The following is a 24,740-nucleotide window of genomic DNA, read 5'->3' as shown; positions in this document are numbered from 1 at the left end:
GACGCGACACTACACAGCTAAAGGCGGCTGTGACGTCAACGTGAGCGAGTGCCTTTGAACAGTGTATGGCTAATAAATGTCGTCCTAGGCGCCCTTGCCTTCGTCCTCAGGGGCATTTTCTAAATATATTGAAAACTTATTTTCAGGAAAGTAAATGCGTCCTAACTGCCACACTTCTATATGGACACCCCAAATGCGTCATGGGAAAGGGAAGATTAAGGAAGTTAAAGAAGGTGAAGCAAAAAAAGGCGGCGTCGTAGCTGGCCCAGGACAAATTTCTACTACATGGAGATCTTGACGTGCAGTGACATCGCGCAGTACAAGGCTTGACTTGCATTTCGCCACCATCGAAACATACCTGTCACTGCCGAGATTGAAACCAAGTCCTCGGGCTCGGCGACCGAGTGCTCTAACCACTGAGCTACCGCTCCAGCTGGGATATCTCCGAGTGACACGCCGGCGTAGAAAAAAAAATGTGAGCGCGTGCCACAACTTGTTTGCTTTGCTAACAGGTGTTGAAATCTATCGCAGGCTCGGCGAGTTCCGGCAGCAGTCGAGCCGGAAGCATTAGCAGCAGCAGCGACAGCGGCAGTCGCAGAGGCAGCAGTGCCAGCCGGGCGTCCCAGCGCTCGGATGCCTCGGCTGCTGAGGAGGCAGAGGAGGTGGACAGGTCGAACGAGCGGCTGAGCGGCCACCCACGACCCGGCTTGGAACAGAACAAAACACAGGAACACACGAAGACCATGACGGGACTGGGTTTCGTCCGTGTCAAGCTCCTTCAGGTGAGAGATCGACGAGCATGCATTGATTTTCGTGTCTTCCGAACTTTGGTGAACGTTCACAATGTCTGGCTGCTGCGCCTGTACCGTCCCTGGACGATATTAGAAGTTACCAGTAGAAAAAAGCAGAACTCGTGCAGGTACTTTTTTTTTCAATCGTTTTATTTGTTCTTCACAACATGACGTACACATTGTGAAAGGGGCCAAGAAGAAAAGCCGTTCCTTTACGGCTTGAAAAAAATCTTGGTCCCCCTGGCATTGACGGCAACGAAGCAACACAATCCAGAAACAAATTTACAGAACAAAATGTACAGACATATACAGAAACAAACAAAATTATAACTTGACATTTTTATGAAAGATATGGCGACAAGCTCATGGAACGGTCGGGGAATCAAGACAGTTATAATGAAATACTGGCTAAATATCTGTACAAGGTGTTTTGTTAATGAAATGCGTGGTGTGTATTAGGGACATGCAAATTAATAAAACAACGCCTTCAGGTTCCGGAAATTTAGTTTTAAAATATCTGTTCCTGCTTTAATATGTTCATTTAGTAATCGAGGCAGGTTATTCCTAAGACTCTGAAACCCATAGTTCGTACGGCACTTTGGCGCTTTACAACGGCCTGTTGTCCTCGTATTATAGGGCGCGTTGCCTATTAATTCTAAGTTCTATATGTCCAAAAACAGCCTTTGATTTTCCTTGATGCTTTTACGCAGTGCTGACGTCACATATAACAAGATAGTGCTTACATCAGCATCACCTGCTACTTAACACTCTACATAAAAAGATGAAGTGAATAATCGACAAGCACTGCTTTGTATCGCAAATGACAGCATGTCATCTGCCTTAGTTTCAGTAATACCACAGTTCGCTATGCGCCGTTTACCGCGACATTGTTGAAGTAAGTCCTGAGCTTTTTACTACAATTTTTTTCATTAATGTGAAAGCATTATACGACTCATCGGCAACGAAAACCCGTCGTCAGAGTTGACCAGCTCCAGTGATCCCAAAAATTCCAGATGACGTCATGGGTGCATCAGAGAAAAAATTTCTTCAGATTCGAGGGGAGCACACAACACGAAGGACACAAAACCGCGCCGCTCCTTAGCGAACAAATGTGAACATGGTGCATGCATTGTCTTGCGATTGTATGCAGATGAGTAGGTGGGCCGTTAGAAATGAAGAGAAATTAAATAAATAAAAGTAAAAAGCAATTTAATTGAAAGAAACTTTGATTTCGCATTAAAAGCACGCAAGCAGTCTAAAGTGCCCTCCATATTTTTAATGTTTATGTCACCTAAATTATGTTTCGCTTTATTTCCCTTTAGATAAGCTTTCCTTCGCTATTGTTCTTTTCAACTTTGAGTCTATCCTCGGCAGCAATAAAACAAGCGTAAATTTTTTGAAGTAGCAATAAAACCGTCACCGCTGCTTCAGACCCTCCGAAACACCAGAATGTTGTGGTTTCTCCCATATGTCTCTTCCTGCTAAAATAATTCCCTCGCAAGAACGTGAGGCGCAAACAGTCTTCAATTTTCGGAGGAAAACCTTCTAGGAAGCTTCCAGCTTACAAAACCCTTATTAGACCTAAACTCGAGTACGCCAGTCCCATCTGGAATCCACACCAAATATACCTAACAAATGCACTCGAATCAGTTCAGAACCGCTCTATTCGCTTCGTTCACTCTGCTTATTCATATGCGATCAGCGTTTCATCTCTAAAGAGTAATTCCGGTCTCGAAAGCCTTGAAGCTCGCCGCCGCGTCGCCCGCATGTGTTTGCGCCACAAGTTATTCCTGAGCACTCTGAATCAAACACCTTACATTTCTCATCCGACCCGCATATCTCACCGCACTACACACCCGTTTCAGATCACCCGGCCTCTATCGCGCAGTTCAACGTTTTCAGGTTCCTTTTTTCCCCGCACCATTGTTAACTGCAATGCCCTCCACGCCGATGTTGCCACCATCTTCTTCTTCTTCTTCTCCACATGAAAGTCATCACGTGCCCATCTTCATTCTTATCCGCTGTAACCACTTGTATCGTACTGCAATGGCATGCATTTATTATTGTTGAATATATTAACCCACCCCATATGTAATACCCCCTGAAGGGGGTCTTTAAGGTGAATAAAGAGAAGTGAAGAAGCCATTTGTAAGAAATAAACTACGCTTAGTCGGTTGCGCTGGCAGTTGTGAAAAATGCGGCATGCGGAATTTCGAACGTTCTACGCCGCTTTCTCGTTTACCAAGGCTAACCTCACAATTTTTAACGCAGTAGCGTTAAAGCCCCTGTTCTGCGGCAACTCCGGCATCGGCATTTCAAGAAATACAGGCGGCCGTCTTGCCACCTAAGTCAGTTGACCTGGTGAAGTCATCACAACCTGAGCATCGTGAGCAGACTTCCCACCGTGACAGGTGGCAGTTAAATTAATGGCCGGTCGCTGGAGGTTGCTCAGGTAGAGCTACCTGCGTCTCATAATCCCCAGCAGTGGCCGTTTTTGAAACAACCCCCTGCCGGGGCAGCGGTGCATCGCTTAATCGCTGCACCACTACGGCAGTAGTGGTATGAAGACACCCCAAAATATATGAATGTAAAGTGTAGAATGACCAATTCCTCATATATATGGGCATGTAGGTAGAACCTAGGCGTCAGAGAAAGCAGTACTTGCGTGGAGGGTACCTCTAATGCTATTGGTCTGTAATTTTAAGAGTAGGTTAAGCGTTATGTGATGATGAAGAAAATAACAGTGTCCGTGTCTGTGAAGTGATTCGCCAAGAGATTCCCAGGTGGCTGAAGGATACCATTACCACTAGCGCATCATATCCTGAAGGTGGAGATTAAGTGTCCTTCAAGTTCTTTAAGTGCTCAAGAAGAGGCCAATCTTGACATCTTTAAGTTGACTGGCAGTGGAGATGTCGCCGGTCAAGCCAGCTGAATTACAAATTATTATGTTGTCGCGCCTGAATGTTAAGGGGTGGCGTTAAGTAGCAAAAAATCGCATATTATCTCATGTCGCGTTCTCCCGACTCTACCCTACTGCTAAGCTTTTACCCTTTTAGCCTAATTCGAGTTGTAATAATGTCCTTCGAAGGTTGCGCCTTTTAATTTTAATTCGGTCAGACAAAAGGCTGGGCGAGTTATCTTGTGTTGCCGTGTTTAGAAACCTCTAGGGTCTCCGGAAAAACTCGCGATCAGTGTTCCGGACTGGAAGCGGAGATTTGCGCTCGTTAGGAGCAAATTTCCCAAGTGTTGTTTAAGAGAACCCGCCCATCGTCTGTAACCCACCTAATGCCGACGACATCCATATGAGAGCCATGCTGTCTTCTGAGCCGACTTTTGTTCTCTTCATTCTCAGCGTTAAAGAGTGATTTCTTACGGTGTACTCCAGTCGGAAATCCGGAGCTTATAGCTCTCTATTCGTGGTTGAGCACAAAATTCGTTTGTGAATTAAGGTAGCCCAAAGTGACGAATTAAATACAAGGTTTGCTCCTGGCAGCGTGGCTAAAAGAAGACTACCGTTTTTGAGCGCAAGTTCTTAGGACGAAGGCTCCCGTGGAAGAGATAATTTCTGCAGTCTGAAGGTACACGAGGCGAACACAAAACACGGGGAGGCGCACGCCTTCTACGCCACTACGCTCATTTTGCAAATAAAACAAACAAAGGAGTAAAGCAGAAATTTGGGCAAGTTGGTACGTATTCATTTTTGAAACAGCGCAACAAAGACGGGACGTGGAAACTGAGGGGTAAAGACAAACAGGGTAAAGACAAACAGACAAAGGAAGCACGCACGAACAGCCACAGTTAGGCTTTGAAGGGAAAGAAAAAAGCAAGAAACGGCGAAGAAGCGACAACGAATATCATAAAAGACTCGTCACACTTGGTGAACGAAAGCTTACGGAGTCGGGAATGACCCAGCGAACAGAATGCGCGACACTGAGTCAAGAAGTGCGCGCTGATGAGGATACTTTTTCATTCACTTTTTTCATTCACACAGCGAGTAGTTCAATACCATCGTATCTTCTTCCTATTGTCTATTTTGGGGGGGGGGGGGGGGGGGGAATCGGTGGTCGCAAAGCGGTGCCGCAAAGTCTGGTGGACATAGCCAATCACTGTAGTGTTACCATGGAAATAAAGCAGCTTAACCACCTTGGTCTGAATCATCGCTCGCTCCGCCTTGCATTGTACTAGGTGCTAAAAAAAGTTGTGCTGCTCTCCAAATGACGGAAACCTATCTTGGGTTATTTCTATCTGCGCTGAGACGTGTGACACCTAATCGTGTGCCTGACTTTGTTAATCATATTGCTTGCCGGCATGGTCCAGAATTGGTACTCAATGTTCGGGTAGTGGGTAGACGTGCCAGCAACAAATCGCGGGCGGTTTAGCTTATGGTCATCAAGGAATTATCGAGCGCTATCAACATTGGCGCTGGTTTTTCATGGATTATCTTGATTTTTATGCTGATCATGTACATTTGTGACGGTGCGCAGAAAGTCCTTACACTTTTGATTCCAGAAACTGAAGTTAACCAGCATAACCTGCAAGCCCAGTAAAAAAAGATGCGCAAAACTTTCCCCACCTAAACGCGGCCGGATGGAACGTTTCTCACGTCTGTTGGTCGGCTTCGGAACCACAAAATTTTCAGACTGGCGCACCTATCTCTGCCGACAATCCAGTTCGGGGACCGCTAAACGATGTCATGTAGCGGGGTGTGTACGGCCGTTACGCTTCGGCACAGTCGTCAGGCTCATTGGAGTTCGCTCGCTGCTTAACCACATAGTCCGGTGCGAACCCGCTGTGCTTGTGATATGCCGTCTGCAGTTTGATTTTCCTTTTCACATCATGGACATTGCGCCGGTTTCACAAGACTGAAATGGGCGTGCAAACCTAAGCCTAAGAAAATTTCCGCTGACCACAAACCGGCCATGGTCAGAGAACTCATAACCTTATGTCTAGAGTTCATTCTTCACCGTAATGCACTGCTGTTGTGCTGCAAAGCCGTCTACTGGCTCTATTTTCACCTGCGTGTTTTGTGGGTCATGAGGGAATGCAAACAAAACGGGTATAAGGAGTGTGCACCGAGGTCACATCACCCGCCATTTTTGTTGTCTGTGAAGCACTGCGAAAAGCCGCGCGTGTCTAATGATATCGCATCCTGCTATGGCCGGCACTACTAAGGCGAACCCTGGACAACAAAATGGCGCCCATGACGTCACGTGATTCATTGCCGCCGAGCACCCTTTCTATCGCGGCCCATATGGGCTACAGAAGCAAGAACACAGGCTAAATATTCGAAATAGCCTCTCCGTGCTTTGTGTGGCATTCCTCCAAAACTCATTTTCAGGGTGCCGACACGTGTGAGGGCCGCGGAAGGAAACTGGCGCGCGTTGCAACTTCTCTGAAGCACCCATATCTGGCCACATTGGAGGTGCTCGGTACGCATATATGAGGACACCTTAGGACAATAATGCGGACGGGAAAAGACGCCTGTCAAATCTTCAATCTTTCCCGACTAAAGTTTATGTATCAGATTGTAAATAGACATTGCAACGTTAACATCTCTGATATAATTACATTTTCTTCCGGATATGACACCAGGCAGATGCATCAACTAACTATGACACCATTCCAAGTAAGAAATAATTGTTTTAAATATTCTTTTTTTCCCACGACTGTACCTGAATGGAATAACTTAAATAATACTGCAGTAACTCAACCCTTCCTTTCTTTGTTTGCCGCCAGTCTCTGCTGACAACCCCCACCCCCACCAAAAAAAAAATTCATATTTTGCTGGTTAGTGCATTGTGTTAAAATGGCGATTGTTATGGAGTTTGTTGTTGTACCTGGCAGTGTACTTTGCCTGTTCTGTTGCTCTTGATTACGTTTGCGTTATATTCCCACCCTGCTAAAATCCCTTGTGGATTGCACTATCTGTAAATAAAAAAAATAAACAAAATTCAGCCTCGTCTTCTGCCGGCTCAAGCCGAAACGGGCCGCGGTTCTGTCGCGAGCACCTGTTTTGGATGGATTTGCATGTCGCAACCGTTTTGGGTGCACAAGTATATTACGCTGGCCACAAAGACACCAGTACACATTGTCGGCAGACTATACACTAAGTATGTTGTCCTCGGTATACACGATGGCAGGTAGGACAGATGATATTCGAGACTTGAGGCCAAGATTATCGACGTCTATAACGAAGCAAGAGCTACAGCGAATTAAGAGCTATAATGAACTATAAAGGTTTAAATTGTGTAACAGGCAGGTAGTCATTGAAGCGAAAAGCTTCACTAGGCTCCTCAACACCGCGCTTCACGTGGGCCACCCCTGAGCGCCGCCGCGGCGCGCGCTACGTCGCCACTTCTCCTCCTCGCCACCGTTTTACCCCTCGCCGCTGCCGCGCGGTACGTCGCCCCCGCCGTCCCAAGAGGAGAAGGTTCTTTCGCATGGCGTTGCGAGAACGCGTGAGCGCAACTGCGCGCTCGCCTCCTCGCCACCGTTTGCCCTTTCGTTGCCGCCGCGTGTTTACCTGGTTTACCACAGTTGCTACGCATGTGGAAGGAGGCGTAATAACGCGCTTGCCTACACCGTTATCGTGGTGCTCCCAGTGCATTGTGCGCGAAGTGCGACAGCCAAGAGGTCAAACAAAGCATAACTGCAGCTTGTATATCCAGGCTTAAGCAGAGCCAAGCCACTGCCAATTTTTGTTTTGTGTTTAATAAACAATCTCGCTGCATTAAAAAAAAAAGACACAGGGAATATTCACTCAAAGCAGGTGCAATATACGCCAGAGACGATACGCTAAAATGCCAGAAATAACATTCACAATGTACTAAAAATTAGCTTTTGCAGGCATTGCTCCCGCCTACAGCGCTTATACGAAAAGCGCAGTAAGTTCTCAATAAAGACTAAAACGATCAAAGAACCCCACATGAGACGTTTTGTGTGGACAAACAAATTTATATGTGTTTGCGTGACCTTGGTGCATCATCGATTTTTTTCAATTTCTCCATTCTCAAGACAGCAGTAAAATATGGACAATTATCCAACCAAAAGTCCTTGTCCAGTTTTACTGTAGGCCAAAGATGCATAACCAATGAAACCAGCACCTTTTTATGCTGAACACGATCTACTACAACTGCAGGAGAGATTTTCAGCGTGCGTCCACTACAGGCATAAATTAACTGCGCAATAACTGTTCGGTACTGAGCGAGCCTCGGCTAGCTTTTATCAGTACTGCAGATAATCACCAGCAGTTCCTCTACGCCGAGAAAAAGTTTAGATTATAGGCAATGCCCTTGCTTTTACAAACTTTTTTGCCTGCATATCATCGCCTGCTTGCACGCACGGAATTTGAACCTTCAAGGTCATCCATCACGTGTTGTTCAGACAAGGATCTCGACCCCTGTCCCGAGCTCCTGGTAACGAGTTCAGCCGTGTCTCGCCTTCAACTTTATCTAGTGGCGCCCTCTTTATCACTCTCAGCTGTCACCCTCCATTATTCTTCACTGACTAATCCATGTGCCACATAACTTGCGCCCTTATAAGAGGTGCATAGATAACTGGGCAATACTCTTGGCTCCCGATGAGGCACCTTAAATGTACACAAACTCATTATTGGTACGAGTACTCAAAAGTGCCTTTCAATGCTCGCATGCAGTTCTGCAACAAGCAGAAAATTTACATCGTGCAAAATTTTAGCGCGAAAAATACGGACAGAAAGAGTAGACGACACGAGCGCTGACTAACAACTGGAAGTTTATTCGAAAACACGTAGAATTATAAAGCAAGAAAGTGCGATAAAATCGTTGGTCAAAAACCAAAAGAAGAAAACTAAAACTAAACACAACAGTCACCGCCAGCTCCTGCTATCAAGGCGCAAAACACTTGTCCAGATGAGCTACCTCTTTTTCCCGTATAGTAACAGACGGTTTGGCCACGCACGTGTTATGAGCCTTGGCGATACTATATGCCTCGTAAATTTCCCCACACAACACGTTGTCATGCTTGTACACAATCGTAGTGTTGTCAAGGTCCGGCGAGCACTTGCAGGTCCCGAGATCCTTGCACTCACGGCAGTGCAAAACAAGGTTCGAAGACACCGGTTTTCTGCAGTCCAGTGAGTTCTTGTGCTCCTGCAGCCGCACGTTGAAAATTTAGTTGCAGAAAATTTAGGTGCTCAATCCTCGATCAAAACCAGCTTTTTACTCTATCCAAAACGGCAACAGCCTTCAGGAGCAAAATTTGTGGTGAAATGTACAAGACCCCCACACTGATCAGCTGAAAGAGCATGGAAGAGGCAAGTAACTGGGTCAGTGAGACTCCCATCATACGTGTGCAGGTGGAGCTGATGCCCAACAATGGCCACACGGGCCACGAATCGTCCGAGTCGCAGGCGCAGCCGACGCAACAGCAGCAGCAGCAGCCGACGCCGGCGAGGCACGACATCGTCGACCCCTTCTGCGTCGTCAACCTCAAGGAGGCCGAGGAGATTCCGGGTACGCCCGCCCCGTACGGTAACCTCCGGGAAAAGTCTGAGCGAGCGCTGCTCCAACACAGTAGTCGTTCGCAAACGGTCGAGCAGAAATCGCGGATAGCTTATTTAGTATTAACATTTTTATTGATTGATTGATTGATTGATTGATTGATTGATTGATTGATTGATTGATTGATTGATTGATTGATTGATTGATTGATTGATTGATTGATTGATTGATTGATTGATCGATCTTGTATTTCCGAAATAAACTTGAATTCAATCAATCAATCAAAACTCACTTCTGCTTTAAATCACGTCTAACTACGTCTAACTTCCTTCACTGTTCCACCGTGTCCGTTTGGGTCCAGATTTGTTAGCCGCCGCTCCCCACCCACCCCCCTGTGAATTTCAAGAAAGTCCTTACGCTGCATTTCTTTTGCTGTAAACTCTTGATCGCTGATAATAGCGAAAAAAAGCCTGTAGTTTCCTACACGTCGCTACGCTAACAACATATTGAACATGATGACGGCAATGTCTGGCCGCTTCTTGACTCGCTCTCTCGCGCAAATACGCAGGCAAAGGCGTCCAGCTGGCCCAGAGCAAGAAGTCTCTCTACCCGGAATGGAACTCCTGCTTCGACGTGCAGATCTTCAGAGGTGAGGCGGCATTCTCACGTTCCGCTAACGGTATAAATAGCAATGCCTGGTGACACGTAAACCTCTTCAGGAACACCTTATATAACCATATGTTAATGTGAGCCAGATATGAGAGTCGGTGATGGCTAGCTGGCTGAAAATGTGACCCGAGGGCTTATTCGGTGTATGTTTTGTCACCAAACTGCTCACTTATTCCCCTATAGTTATAAACTATGTGATTTTAGTCAGCCGCTAAGCCTCAGGAAATCGGTCGAAGCCCAAGAAGTTGCAAGTTTGATATTTCTACATGAAAAAAATAAAAAATTGTGGGAGCGTTGTTCTGCGCAATGATTGCTGAATGTAAACAAAGCTGCTCTTGCTTATTAAAGCCAATCATAAAATCCACATTAATGAATGCGCGTGTTGGAAAAGTCATTATTAGCGTGGCCCCGCCGTCGTTTACCCAGGCGGGAGCAGGACTCGCACACAAAGAGCAAAACTTTAAATTCTGTTGGCGCAAATTAATATCTTACGTGAAGCCTTTATGCAGCAGTGGTCTAATAGACTGCCTCAGCACGAAACATTTTTTTTTACTTATATGTTTAAACACCTATTATCCCTTCAACTTACAAACCGCCTCAGTGCACGCTATAGGGGCTTAGAGGGAGAGTAAAATTGCAGAAAAACGGGCTGACGTAATAGTCTCATTTCCTGCTCCGAAGCATCTCGGAATGACGTGTGCAAGGGTGAATGCATAACATAAAAAAGCCAATTTGTAGGAAGAAACATGGCCTAAACCAGGCCCATTGCTCAAAGAACACAGTTTACTTCTTTACGTGACGTGTGGTACCGCACACTATCGACACACGAGCACATATTTAAATTATAGGTCTTATGAACGTCAGTTCAAGACGAATAATCAGCTTTCGGGCCGTATAACTACTCACTTCAAGGCGCATTAGCGCGCATTCAACTTCGGCAATACCCGCGATCTAAACAGGACTGAAAATCAATTAACAGGAGAAATACCAAAAGCTTTGAAAACAGATAAGTGCGATTATTCGAGTATTAGCGATCTCTCAGCGCCTTTATCGGTGAAGAAGCCGCTGCAATGGTTCAATGGCTTTGGCGTTCAGCTGCTCACCCAAGGTTGCCGGGGCGATTCCAGCCGCGGCAGCTAGGCTTCGATGGAGCCGCAATACAAAAAGCCCGCGTGTTGTGCGATGCCAGCGCACGTTAAATAACCCAAGGTCGAGTAAATTAATCCGGAGCTCTCCGCTACGGTGTCCCTTAGAGCACATGCTTCGCCTCGGCGACAATTTGCCCATCATTTACAATTCACAAATTTTATCGGTGAGAGCTGGCATACCTTCGGTTGAGTGAGTAAACAGAAAAATATTACTGCAACATGTCCGTCTCTTTATTATTGTCCGGTTATGTATGACGGTACTGATTTTATGGATCCTTGTCTCTTAGCCGACCTAACTTATTCCACACAACGAGAACTAAACTCTGGATGGGTTAATGTGCCTATACGTGTGTCCCGTTTGTTATTTGTCTGCCATCTACTTATGGCGCCTTCCCGTAAAAAAATGTCACACTGGCTCGTCTAACAATACATCTTAAGCATGTGCATGTCCAACATTCTCGGGCAAAAGTTTTGAAAACTGAAAAATAGCAAGGTACTGGTATTGAAATATTGAAATATTCTTCATATATGTAGCAAAATCTTTCTTTTCAAATGTTTCCATTAATCGTATCCAACAGTTAAGACTGCCATAGAAAACCAATGTGGCACGCTTTAGACGATAGCAAAAATGTTAATAATAAAGAATACCAGATGCCGTCGGGTGATCTGCGGCTATATTGATTGTTATAGTGAAATTTGACATTATATGAAAAATATTGCATTCACGCCTGGTCTACTGCTCAAAAATACTTTTGTTCAGAATTGTTGGGTATCGTAGTCTTCTTGACATCAAGCAACTGTAGTGCTGGTTTAGAACTACAGCTTTTTAGAAGAGAAAGCCAGTCCAATTTGTATTCATCGTGTGAGACAAAATGCAACTATGAAGAAGAAATGTACTAAAGTTCATTTCAAAACAGCTCTGGAGCGAAGCCACACATGCAGCCTATTGCCGCAAATTATTGTAGCGTTTGTTTGTTGTGTTTTGTTCATGCTTCAAGGCTGCAAGGCGCCGCTTTTTCGCTTCGTTTGTGACGCAAGACGCGCCTAGAATTATCTCGATTGGTCGCATTAGGACGGAGCTTATTCTAGCTTACGCCAGAATGTTCTAATAACTTCTAAAGCATTATCTCGAAGATTCGCTATCAGCTTTAAAAAGAGCCCGGCCGACAGCGGCGGTCATTCTGTTCGACGACCGCCGAGCACGCTTGTTGCTACGCCGCCGCCGAGTGATTCAGTTCTTTGCGGGCTCAAGTCAGCCCGAATAAAGAGTTCCGTTTCGAAGACATCCTCGTTATTTACCTGTTCGCCGGACTGCAGTCACCACTTCGTGACATCTGGTGGAGGTGCTAACGGATGTCCCTGTCGCCCTCACCTCCTGGGAGCCGTCAGAGCAGCCCGAGCCGTCTCGAAGAAGATCCTGCGAAAGCCGCAGAAGCCGTCCCCCCCGCAGGCGAAGGGCGAAGCAGCCGTCGTCTCCAGAGGTGTCCACCAGAATTCGGACTGCTACCGGACCGCACGCGAACGAAGAAGGACCCCTTAATTTTGTCTTCAGCCATGGCTACGACACCAGCCCCCCTTATTTTACACCAGCCCCGACTGCCGCCCACGTTCAACGCTTCACCGGGCGAGGATCCCGAGGAATGGTTGGAACAGTTTGAGCGTGTCGCCGTGTTCAACAGTTGGGACGACCAGACTAAGATGAGCCATGTTTTCTTCGCCTTGAAAGGACAAGCGAGAATCTGGTTCGAAAACAACGAAGCTTCTCTTGCGACGTGGGAATTATTAAAGCGGGAGTTCCTGAAGACCTTCACGAACATCATCAGGAAAGAAAGAGCTCAGCTGCTTCTACAGTCTCGCATCCAACACCCGACCGAGTCAGTGACCGCATATGTAGAAGAAATGAAGCGCCTTTTTCGACGAGTCGATCCTGACATGGCGGAGGAGAAAAAGGTGGAGCTTTTGATGCGTGGTGCTAAAGAGGCACTTTTCGGCGGTCTGACCCGCAACCCACCGAAGACGGTCGCGGAATTCACCACTGAAGCAGCTGCCATAGAGAGTACCTTGGAAGCACGAGCGCGTCATTTTCCTTGACAGCCCCAAGTGACCTCGACTGCCCTCTCGGATGGCACAGCATTCGGGAGGCAACCTGCGGGATGTTATCCGAGAAATTGTACGGGAAGAGCTGCGTCGCCTGCTACCATCTCCCAACCAGCCTCAAGTAGCGACCCTTGAGGAAATCGTACGCCAAGAAGTGCAGCATGCGCTTGGCACCCCGTCATCTTCGCCTCCTGCTGAAGCTCCAGCATTAACCTACGCCGCTGCACTACGCAGTCCTCAGCCCCAACGCGGGAGCCGAAGTCCGCCTCTAAGACGTGAACCAGCTGTTCCCGAACGCCGTCCCCCTGCCTCCGCCTGCCCAGATTACGAACGACGCCCAAGCCTAAGCAAGTGCGACGCCTGGAGGACTTCCAACAACCGCCCGTTGTGCTTCCATTGCGGCGAAGCAGGTCATGTACTTCGTCACTGCCCGTACAGACGCATCGGCCTGCGTGGTTTCGTCATCGACGCCCCACGACCATTCCCCGGCCAGCGACCACGGGAAATCGACGACTACCTGCACAGAGGGGAGTACGCGTCGTCAAGCCGTCTTTCCCGCTCCCCGTCGCCGTACACCGCACGACTTGCATCGCCCACCAAGCCGCAGCTACGCCGCGGCTGTCCGAGGAAGGTCCCCTAGCCCCCGTAGGGGAAACTAAACAAAGCAACCTGTGGAGGTCAGGTTGATTGCCGAGGAAACGACGAAGATCCTCCAGCGACCACGCCGTATGAAGACGCCGCACCTACTACACCCACGACGCATACAACAACCTCGACCACGACGCAAAGCGCCTTCAAAACTACGCCGCCATCAAGAAAAGCTCCGACCACACGCCCCACCCACGATTCACATACCCGACGAAGCCGTAACCCGACGACGAGGACGACGTGTAACTCCACAACCAGGACATCCGACTTAGAAATGGTTATCGATGGCCGGATAGTCACCGCTCTAGTCGACACAGGAGCCGATTATTTGGTGATAAGCGGACCATTCGCTGCACAACTGAGGAAAATAACAACCGCTTGGGACGGCCCACAAATTCGCACCGCAGAGGGCACCTCATTATGCCATCAGGACGATGCACAGCGCGAGTGACTCTCAAGGGACATACCTATCCCGCGACCTTCGTAGTGCTACGGCAATGTTCCCGCGAAGTGATCTTGGGCATGGATTTCCTTAATGAGCGTCAAGCGATCATCGACCTGCGATCCAAGATGACCACACTTTCCACGGACGAGGCCATTCCATCGATGAGAACTCCGGAACATCACGCTGCGCTTAGTTTCCTGGAGGAACAAGTGAGTGTCCCACTCCGCTCAAGCGTTATCATCACCGTAGGCGCCACGGAAGGGAGTGACACTGAAGCCATTATCGAGGGGAACATGCAGTTGCTTCTCAACCGAGGAATCGGCATCGCAAGAGGCATCGCACATTTCCGCAAAGGACAAGCCGAAGTACTGCTGACTAACTTCAGTGAAGAATACCGGCACGTTAACAGAGGAACGACGATTGATTTCCTCGACGAAATATCCGACGTACGAGACTTCTTCGCCCTCTCCGACCCATCCGCAGATTCGCCTGACCAAGAGAACTCACCCACTTTCGACATAAATCCAGCCCTGCCCCGGAACAGACAAGACCAGATCCGCAATCTGCTTCGAAGCTACAGCGAGTGCTTCTCGTCATCGCCGAAGGTCCGACAAACGCCGATTGCCAAACATCGCATTATAACCGACCAGCACGCCCGACCTCTCCGCCAGAGCCCCTACCGAGTGTCGCCGCGAGAACGACAAGCCATCCGGGACCAAGTGGAGGAAATGCTGCGCGACGACGTTATTCAGCCTTCAAAGAGCCCCTGGGCGGCACCTGTTCTTCTAGTGAGAAAGAAAGACGGTGCACTTCGATTCTGCGTTGATTACCGCCGCTTGAACAACATCACAAAGAAGGACGTCTACCCCCTCCCCCGCATCGACGACACACTGGACCGGCTCTGCAACGCTAAGTATTTCTCATCGATGGACCTCAAGAGCGGCTACTGGCAAATAGAGGTCGACGAGAGAGATCGCGAGAAGACCGCATTCATCCCTCCTGATGGCCTCTTCGAGTTCAAGATGATGCCGTTTGGTCTCTGTTCCGCACCAGCGACATTTCAGCGAGTGATGGATACAGTGCTGGAAGGCATGAAGTGGCAGATTTATCTGGTATATTTAGATAACGTCGTTGTCTTCGCCTCGAACTTTGAGGAGCACCTGAAAAGGCTTCGAACAGTACTAGACGCAATCAAATCGTCCGGGCTAACCTTGATAGCAGAGAAGTGCCACTTTGCCTATGAAGAGCTACTGTTTCTACGCCACATTGTTAGCAAGGAGGGAGTACGGCCAGACCCGCAGAAAACCACTGCTATCATAATGTTTCCACCACCGGCCGATAAGAAAGCTGTGCGCAGATTCCTCGGACTGTGCACGTACTACCGACGATTTGTGAAGAACTTTTCGCGCATCGCCGAGCCACTGACCCACCTGACAAAGGCAGACGTGCCATTTAAATGGGAAGCGCCGCAAGTGGAAGCCTTCAAGGAGCTTCAGCGTCGTTTGCAGTCCCCACCGATCCTCGCGCATTTCGATGAAAACGCCGAGACTGAAATTCATACCGACGCAAGTAGTGTGGGCCTAGGCGCTGTTCTCGCTCAGAAAATTGACGGAGTGGAGAAGGTCATCGCGTACGCTAGCCGTTCCCTGTCCAAAGCCGAAGCTAATTATTCGACAACTGAGAAGGAGTGCCTTGCCAACATCTGGGCTACGTCGAAATTCCGCCCCTACCTATACGGACGACCATTCAAGGTGGTGAGCGATCACCACCCACTGTGCTGGCTAGCCAGTTTGAAGGACCCCTCCGGCCGCCTCGCTCGATGGAGCCTACGGCTCCAGGAGTTTGATGTAACCGTCGTTTACAAGTCCGGACGCAAGCACTCTGACGCCGACTGCCTGTCACGAGCCCCTGTAGACGCACCGCCGCCGGACGACGATGAGGACGCCTTCCTGGGACCCATCAGCTCCAGCTCTTTTGCACAACATCAACGCTCGGACCCCGACCTAAAATGCCACATCGAATACTTGGAAGGCAAGGTTTCTTCACCCCCCGCCTCGTTCAAGCGAGGATTGTCTTCGCTCTGTTTACAGAACGATGTCCTCGTGAAGAAGAACTTTGCAGCGAACAAGACAACCTGCCTCCTTGTTGTACCTGTAAGTCTGCGCGGAGAAGTTCTTCAGGCCTCACACAACGAGCCGACAGCTGGACATCTCGGGTTTTCTCGCACCCTCCGCCGCATTCAAGACAAGTATTACTGGCCCCGACTGTCTGCCTATGTCGCACATTATGTGAAATCCTGCCGAGATTGTCAGCGACGAAAGACCCCTCCAACCCGACCAGCAGGATTTCTGAACCCCATTGAACCCCCCTCAAGGCCTTTTCAGCAGATCGGCATGGACTTGCTTGGCCCGTTCCCGAAATCAACATCTGGAAATAAGTGAATCTTTATAGCGACCGACTACCTGACCCGCTACGCCGAGGCAAAAGCCCTACCGAACGGAACAGCAGCAGAAGTTGCCAAATTTTTCGTGGAGAACATTCTTCTGCGACACGGCGCCCCCGATGTGCTCATCACTGACAGAGGAACAGCATTCACGGCGGAACTGACGCAAGCCATCCTTCAATACAGCCAAACCAGCCACCGGAGAACAACTGCATACCACCCGCAGACCAACGGACTGACCGAGCGCCTCAACAAAACTATCGCCGATATGCTCGCCATGTATGTCGATGCCGAACACAAGACCTGGGACGTCATCTTGTCTTACGTAGTCTTCGCTTACAACACTGCAGTGCAGGAGACCACCCAGATGACGCCTTTTAGGCTCGTCCATGGCAGAGAGGCCACGACCACGCTGGACGCCATGCTGCCGAACGTTACCGAGGAAGACAACGTCGACGTCGCCGCCTACCTACAACGCGCAGAAGAAGCCCGAAGACTTTCCCGATTAAGGATCAAAGACCAGCAGCTGACTGACGCCACACGCTACAACCTACGAAGACGCAACGCGGAATGCAAGCCAGGAGACCGAGTCTGGATTTGGACTCCCATTCGCCGCCCAGGATTGAGCGAAAAGTTTTTGCGACGCTATTTCGGCCCGTACAAGGTTCTTCGTCGGCTAGGTGAATTGGACTATGAAGTCGTCCCTGACCAAATGACTGCATCCCAGCGACGCCGCGTACGACCCGAAGTAGTCCATGTCGTACGCCTAAAGCCATATCATGCACGCTAAAGGACGGCGTGTTTCCACATTCGGTGTTTATTTTTGCACAATCCGTTTTTGATTGTTGATAGCCGCATTATGTTCTAAAGCATCGAGTCGATGCTTCTTTGAGAGGAGAGTAATGCCGCGAATCTTTGTAGCGTTTGTTTGTTGTGTTTATTTGTTCATGCTTCAAGGCTGCAAGGCGCCGCTTTATCGCTTCGTTTGTGACGCAAGACGCGCCTAGAATTGTCTCGATTGATCGCATCCGGACGGAGCTGATTCTAGCTTGCGCCAGAATGTTCTAGTAACTTCTAAAGCTTTATCTTGAAGATTCTCTATCAGCTTTAAAAAGAGCACGGCCGACAGCGGCGGTCATTCTGTTCGACGACCGCCGAGCACGCTTGTTGCTACGCCGCCGCCGAGTAGTTCCGTTCTTTGCGGGCGCAAGTCAGCCCGAATAAAGAGTTCCGTTTCGAAAACATCCTCGTTGTTTTCCTGTTCGCCGGACTGCAGTCACCACTACGTGACACTATGAATCATACACGCACGTATACGAGGCAGAAGAGGACTAGGGCCGGGATATGCTGAAGATATGCTCAACGCCATCCTGCCGCGATTCTTACTATCTTCGCTTTGACCTTTCGTCCCACAAACATTTAACCGCAGGGCCCAGCCGTGCCTGTGAGAACGCGAGCACGCATCACGTTAATGTTATGCGCTCACGGCCATGCACACAGATATATGCCCCAACTGCAGCTCTCCAACAAGGTCGAGAGACGCGAATGATCTCGTCTAGTTCCCGCGCGTACGTGCACTGTGCATTATGCATCTCAACAGCATAATGCCTTCCGTGCCGGCCGTAAGTTCTATCCTGCTTCGGACATTCTGCATTATTCAGTAACCCGGTTCTCACTTCACTGGCCCCCTGATAGCGGCGCTTCGCCACGTGCCCTAAGCACTGTGCCGCGAGCCTGACATGTCCATAACTTAGAGGAGGGGAGAATTAAAGGGGAAATCAAGTCGAAAACTGCACGTCCCCGACCCTGCTCTGGTTCCCTGGCTGCCTCCTAAATCTGAGGATAGAGCAGGACATCCGCTTTCAGTGGCCATCAACGCCGCCTCCTCTCATCACCCTGCATATGGAAGCCAAAAGCTTTAGGAAGATGTATGAGCATGCCTACAGTAGTTGAGGAGTAAACAAGAAGGCTCATCTGAGCACATTTCGAGGCTAATTCATGCCGAGTGGCAAGATGCTTTTGCGTAGAATGAAGCTTGTATCTTTCGCATGACCAAAATGTCGCCTCCCGGAATGCTGTAAAAAGCTTAGACATTGATCACAATAGCAGTGCTCTTGATGACGTCGTGTTCTTTGCCACCTCGTCCGTATTGGTCCTAGGTGCTGTAAATACTGTAAAGGTCTTTTTTTTTTTTGCGATCCCAGAAGTTAGCGAATGTGCGGATGGTGGCAGTTAACAATATCTCGCGAAGTAGCAGGCCTTCTTCTGCCCTCCTCTTCCACAGCAGAGTTTTACGCTTTAGCACACATCAGACAGCAGTAAAGGCATACTTCTGTATACGAAACGTCGCAATTGAGAACAAGCATGATGGAGACCATTCACACGGAATGGCTTGTTGAAGTGTATTATCAAATCAAAGGGCACGTAGACACTGTGTGGAACGTATATGCAGTGACAGGTACTTCGAATAAATATCTATGAGCGAGTGCGAAGTCAGGGTGTAGTGTTGATTTGCAACAGACGTGTATATTTAAAACAGGAACAACGAGGTCTTAGAAATTTTACATTTTCACAAATTGCGAGCAGACCTGTTGCCCAAATTATTCGAGGGAACTATCTTTCTCGAATCGTAGGCGGTTCACCTCAAACATGAAAATTATGTCCTCCTGTAAATTGAATCGCTTACCCTACTTCCGTAAGGAAATGAAATGTGCTTTTGGGATCTCATAAGCCGCATGTAATACATAGCACATTGCTCGGAAAGGTTAAATTTTATAACTCACTGGCAACAGATATCGTAAGGAAAGAGGCGCCGACTTTGGGAGAGCTTGTAACTTCTATTTTATTGAATTAATCCAGTCTTATTGCTTAATATTGGATTATGATTCGATCCATCGGTATTAATTATTCAAGCAAAAAGGAGAAATTTCACACTTAAACTTGTTCTCCCCACGAAGTGTTTGTTTACTACATCAAACAGCTATGTCTGTCAGACTGATATGGTGCTGATATGGTTCCTCGTAGCTATACTATACGGAGTTTGAAGCTATAACTAGCTCAAAGGCACTGAAAAGTAAGGCGACCGTTCGAGTCAGACGAATGAAACAGATTCCACTGTTCTCCACAAATTTGTCAGGTTGCGTTGTGCATTGTTCGGCCAAGAAGCATCAAGGTGCGTTTTAGTACGAAGGCACTATACTAGCCTCCTAACCTGGAAAATGTCTGTGTATAGTGAAGCCTGTGAAGTTGGTCATGTGATGCGGGAAATGGCGGGGAATAAAATAAATATTGCCCCGATTTGGCTTCGAACCCTCGCCAGCGCGAACAGATCAGCTTCGCAGACCACTGCACGAGAGCACTATGCTATCGCCGCAGTTTTTTTTCCTTTATTGCGTGGAAATAGTGCTGAACAGAAAAATCTAAGCATGCTTACGCCACAAAACACCAGGCCACCATACCCCTGCATGATCCTACCTTCCAAAACATCGAAACTCTAGGAGGCACACACATGCATCCAGATAAGAGAGTCAGCTAGGCGGCTCTTGCAGGGCAGCATATACTCCCCGCACCAAAGCGCATTGTTCACAAAACAAAGATTTCGTCGACCGCGGAGATTCGACATGGCGGTCCACCATGCGGCTCTTCCAGAGACTAAATAGTCCAAGCAACATAAATGCATCATATGGCACAACACAGTTCTTCTCTACAGGCTAAAAACGGATACTGTAGGGTATGATCCCAATGTCCTACTTAATTGTTCGTTGTAATATGCTATCGCCGCAGCCGATCACGCCTCGTGTTGTTGGATGCGGTACCCACCACCACACAAATCTTTAAACAAAGAAGAGGCTGTCACATGGAGACAACTTCAAACGGGGTCATATCCAAATCTAAACACACTAAGTGAAATTCACCCCACACTTTACGCACACAATTGTCCGTGGTGCCATGAAAAACCTACACTGTATCACATCACACGGGCATGTCAAAAAGTCCACATCGTCCCAGTTATACAAAACCCCAGTGTGGAGCAATGGGAGGGTCTGCTCTCCAGCGACTGCCGCGATGACCAGATCGGTTTGATACGGCGAGCTCAGCTGACGGCAGCATCCAGCGGAGCCCTGGAATAGGGGCAACCGACCGTTGCGGATGGACTCATCTGACCGCATAAAAGCACTTGTGCTAGAGCTAAGTAAAGTTATCCTATCCTATTCTATCCTCATGTTGTTGTCGTTCGTGTTGCCTCTGAAGCAATGATTCATGCCCACGGTGGAGGACTGCGCAGATCCAAACATAAGAAAAATTTGGCCAGACTTATCTCAAACAGTTCACAAACATAAATTCAGAAATCTGGTAAAGTAACTAATGAATTTTGAGCAGATTGAAATGAAAACCGAGGAAACAACGAGAGTAGGGTAAAAATATATAATTTAATAAGTAATAACATTAAATAAATAAATTTTGAGAGATAAGTTAAGGAAGAGAAGTATTAACACAAAATTCTCTCGGTCGCGATAACATACATGTGAACAAGCTCACGGCACACTCTCGCGCTGTGCACTGCATGTCGTCGCCTCCGTCAGCTTCCGTCTGTACATTAGTTAGGAAAAGAAAGGAAACGAGCTTTCGATCGCACTTTCAGGTACGCGACGTCGGTGTCGTAAACCTGCTTTTGCACAATATTTCGTAGTTAGAAACTAAACGGCCAGGTATTTTTTTATACACGGGGTATTTTATACACTCTAGTGACATCTTCCTACCAGATTTTGTTTACCGGGCCGCGGACAAGAATAGGGTGTGGTTTGTTGCTGTTCTGGTGCTCTCACATGCACTGAGATGTATTTGTTTTACTATGTATTTACATGTGTATTCTTTCCTTTAAACAATGCACTATAAATCTAGTTTGTATTGTACTGTAACAAGTTTTTACTTCGTTATAAAATTTGTTCAGTTATTTGTTATGTATGTCGCAAAGTAACTTAATTTTTCTTGGAACTCCATCTACCGTTTGGCTATGAGTCCGTCTGGTTTTCGTATTTCATGCCTTATATAAATAAAATATAAAAATCCGTTTTATCGAGGATATATTCTGAGCAGACAATGATAACTTTTCCTTCTTCCCCCCTGCTGTGCAGGCCAGAGGTGCTTTCTGAATACAACACAGGTCTTTAGATTGTAAGAGTGCCATTTGAACACTTTAAAAAACAGTGTACGGCATGGGCAGCTGCTCTCACCCGGCACAAATGAAAGCGCAAATCGCTCATTTAGGACACTTCAGAACGCATCTAAGCCAGCGGATACCATGTAGACCATAGAATATGGTTTCTCCAGATTCTGGTGCATGAGGCGGTGAGAGTGTATCCACAGCTCTCTTTCTCGAAGCCAAACCCATACGATTACCTACGAAATTTCAGTGTCCGATGTACGTTTTCCACGGCTGCTGTCCTCAAACTGCTCTCATGCGTCGCCTGAACACATTATTAGAGCTGATACAGGAATTGTACAGCATTTCAACAAATATTAAGCCACCCATCCCCCACAAGGTGTTCATCGGTCTGAATACGATGCGATGGGTATGGAGAATGTGAAATCTGTAGGAGAGAAATTAAATTACAAAATAACTTGCATTCAATTGCATTGCGATTTTACATTTATCTATTGTCAGGGCGCCTGTCAATGGATGCGAAAGAGAACATTATCCGAGCGACTTGTGTCCGAAAGCTACAGAAAGAGGGATTTCTCGGGCTTACATCACTCCAATGATGATGATGATGATGATTATGATGATGTCCTCGGGCTGAATGGCACAGTGAATACCTCGGCTGACACGCAACCTGCGCTGTGGCTTTCTTCTTTCTTTTCTTCTCTCCCAGGTTCTCTGATGCACATCCTGGTGATGGATCGTCCGAACCGGCATCTGGCCGATCTGCTGCTCAGCGCCCAAGTGCTGGCCGACAAGTGCCGAGACGGAGAGGACGTCGTCAACGTCTGGGTGCGACAAAACTCTCTTATATCAGTCTCCCGCTTGAATCTAGACTTAGGGAGTGGTAGCGGTGTTCGCACGCGATCCTTAAAGATGCAGTGAAGAGGAATCTGAACTCGTCTTTTTTTGCCGCGGAAACTCAATCTGCACGTTCCGAGCATTCTTGGAAACTTAGACCTGTTGCCCTGTGTGGCCGATTTCCCTCATTAAAATGGATTTACGTCCGGCTCCCGTCTTTTTTTTTTTTTAATTCTCCTAGTACGGTGGGCGGAGTCGACCAACACGTGGACTGCCTTTCACCCAGTCCCGTGGCGGCTTGCCTCTCTGCCATCGGTCGAGTAATACGTAGTAGTCCGTAGAAGCAAATAGTCCGCGCGTATTTTTATTTCTGCGGGCTTATTTTGCGGCTATATTATCTGCGAATCAAACTATTTATTCACGGAAACCTAAAAAACAAAATAAAAGCGAAAGCAAAGCCTTCACGTAGCTGGCTGAAAGGCACTCCACGCGTTGGTCGACTCCGTCCACCGTACGAGGAGAATTCAAAAAATAAAGGTGGGAGCCGGATGTCAATTCGAATTAATTAGATAAATCGGCCACACAGGGCAATAAGTAGAAGTTTCTAAGAATGCTCGGAACGTGTAGATCGAGTACTCGCGGCAAAAAGACGAGGTCAGATTCCTCTTCACTTCACCTTTAACGTCGTGCTGTGTCCGTTATAGATCTTTGATGACACTGCCTTAGTTTGGAATTATTAAACGAAACGACAGGAATAAACAGACAATAAAGCAAGCAGTGCGATTCCAAACCTGATGATTTATCTGTTACTCCAAGCCAGTAAATCGTTTTCGAAAGCCGCATGGGAAAAATAAGCGCTGCACTGGCGTATATACTCGGACCTGTTCTTTAACAAAATGGCGCTATGCTGCATGGTGCTGCTTTTATTTTTACATTGAATAAGATAGTAGGAATGCTCTTCAGTTTCCTAAATTAGTTTCTTCGAGCATTAATCCAATCATAGCGGCCATGGGGGGAGATGGTGAGCAATATTATTTGTTAAAAAGGGTTACAAAAACCAAAAAAAGTTTAAAAGGCACACACATGACAGAGCACAGAACAGGGCTGGAATCACAACTGAAATTTTAATTCAGAGTCGACCGCAGGCAGCAGACACGCATGCTTCAAGCCAGAAATGAGAATGTACGTCTGATCGTTAAGAAAAAAAAAACAAATCTGTTTAACGTTTACTGGTACACGCTAAACAGTAATCCTCATGTTTCGCTCTCTGTTAGGCCTCGGAAATTTCGTCTTGCGACTAATACATGTTTAAAAAATTATCGGCGTCAGTAACAAAAGAGTACCACGTGAAAAAAAAAACAATTATCATCACATGATTTGAGATTGTACCCGCAAAGCGCAATGCACCAATTTTATATACTATTCGTTGTCTTTCCCATCTGCCCATTTCTGCGCATTGCGATAGTTTTTCTGACTTACTTAAAACAGTGCCCTTAGTCCCACTTCAGTCCACTGCTTTGGCAGAAGCGACGTCTCGTGACTTTAAAGACCGAAGCTAGCTTGGTTATTTTTCTACCTTTTTTTCCTTCAAAATGCGCCTAAAGTGTGTAAATTTGTTAAAAATTGGGGTGTTACAATTTTTTCAAAAACAACCGAAGAGCACCGCACTCAAGTTACTTTTGCTACCAGGTTTTGAAATCAGGCGTATGCAAAGTGACAGGATAATTGCCATCAGTCGACACAGTGAGTAAAATCATCTGGAAGCTTCTTAGCCCCTACAGGTAGCGTTCCTGTTAATGTTGTCAAATTAGCGGCATTTGTACGCTGAGGCCAATCCATTTGGTACAGTGCCCTCACATGACGTCAGGCTTCTCAAATACTCATTTACAAATTTCCAACTCAGCATGTTTAATTTTGCATGCAAAGTCATAATGATGAGCGTAACACAGGTTTCGCGTACGACGCTTCGTCTGTCAACATCGTAAACCTGCAGTGAAGGTGATAGCTCGTACCCTTTC

The 24,740-nt window shown here is 47.4% G+C and overlaps 1 protein-coding gene across 2 annotated transcripts in view; it reads left to right on the top strand.

Moving 5' to 3' along the window:
- Positions 1–24,740, top strand: part of LOC149336904 (putative protein kinase C delta type homolog) — a 439,118-nt gene that overhangs the window by 183,977 nt on the left and 230,401 nt on the right. For both annotated transcript variants that reach the window (XM_089553211.1, XM_089553210.1), the window contains 4 exons: positions 532–782; positions 9,127–9,283; positions 9,840–9,920; positions 22,595–22,713. In XM_089553211.1, the coding sequence (XP_089409337.1) occupies positions 744–782; positions 9,127–9,283; positions 9,840–9,920; positions 22,595–22,713 (396 nt within the window). In that variant the 5' untranslated portion in view covers positions 532–743. The remainder of the gene's footprint in view (positions 1–531; positions 783–9,126; positions 9,284–9,839; positions 9,921–22,594; positions 22,714–24,740) is intronic.

This window comes from Amblyomma mixtum, chromosome 7 (assembly GCF_055824585.1).
Source record: "Amblyomma mixtum isolate Tamu chromosome 7, ASM5582458v1, whole genome shotgun sequence".
Taxonomy (NCBI): Eukaryota; Metazoa; Arthropoda; class Arachnida; order Ixodida; family Ixodidae; genus Amblyomma; species Amblyomma mixtum.
This window is presented reverse-complemented; position numbering and strand designations above follow the sequence as displayed.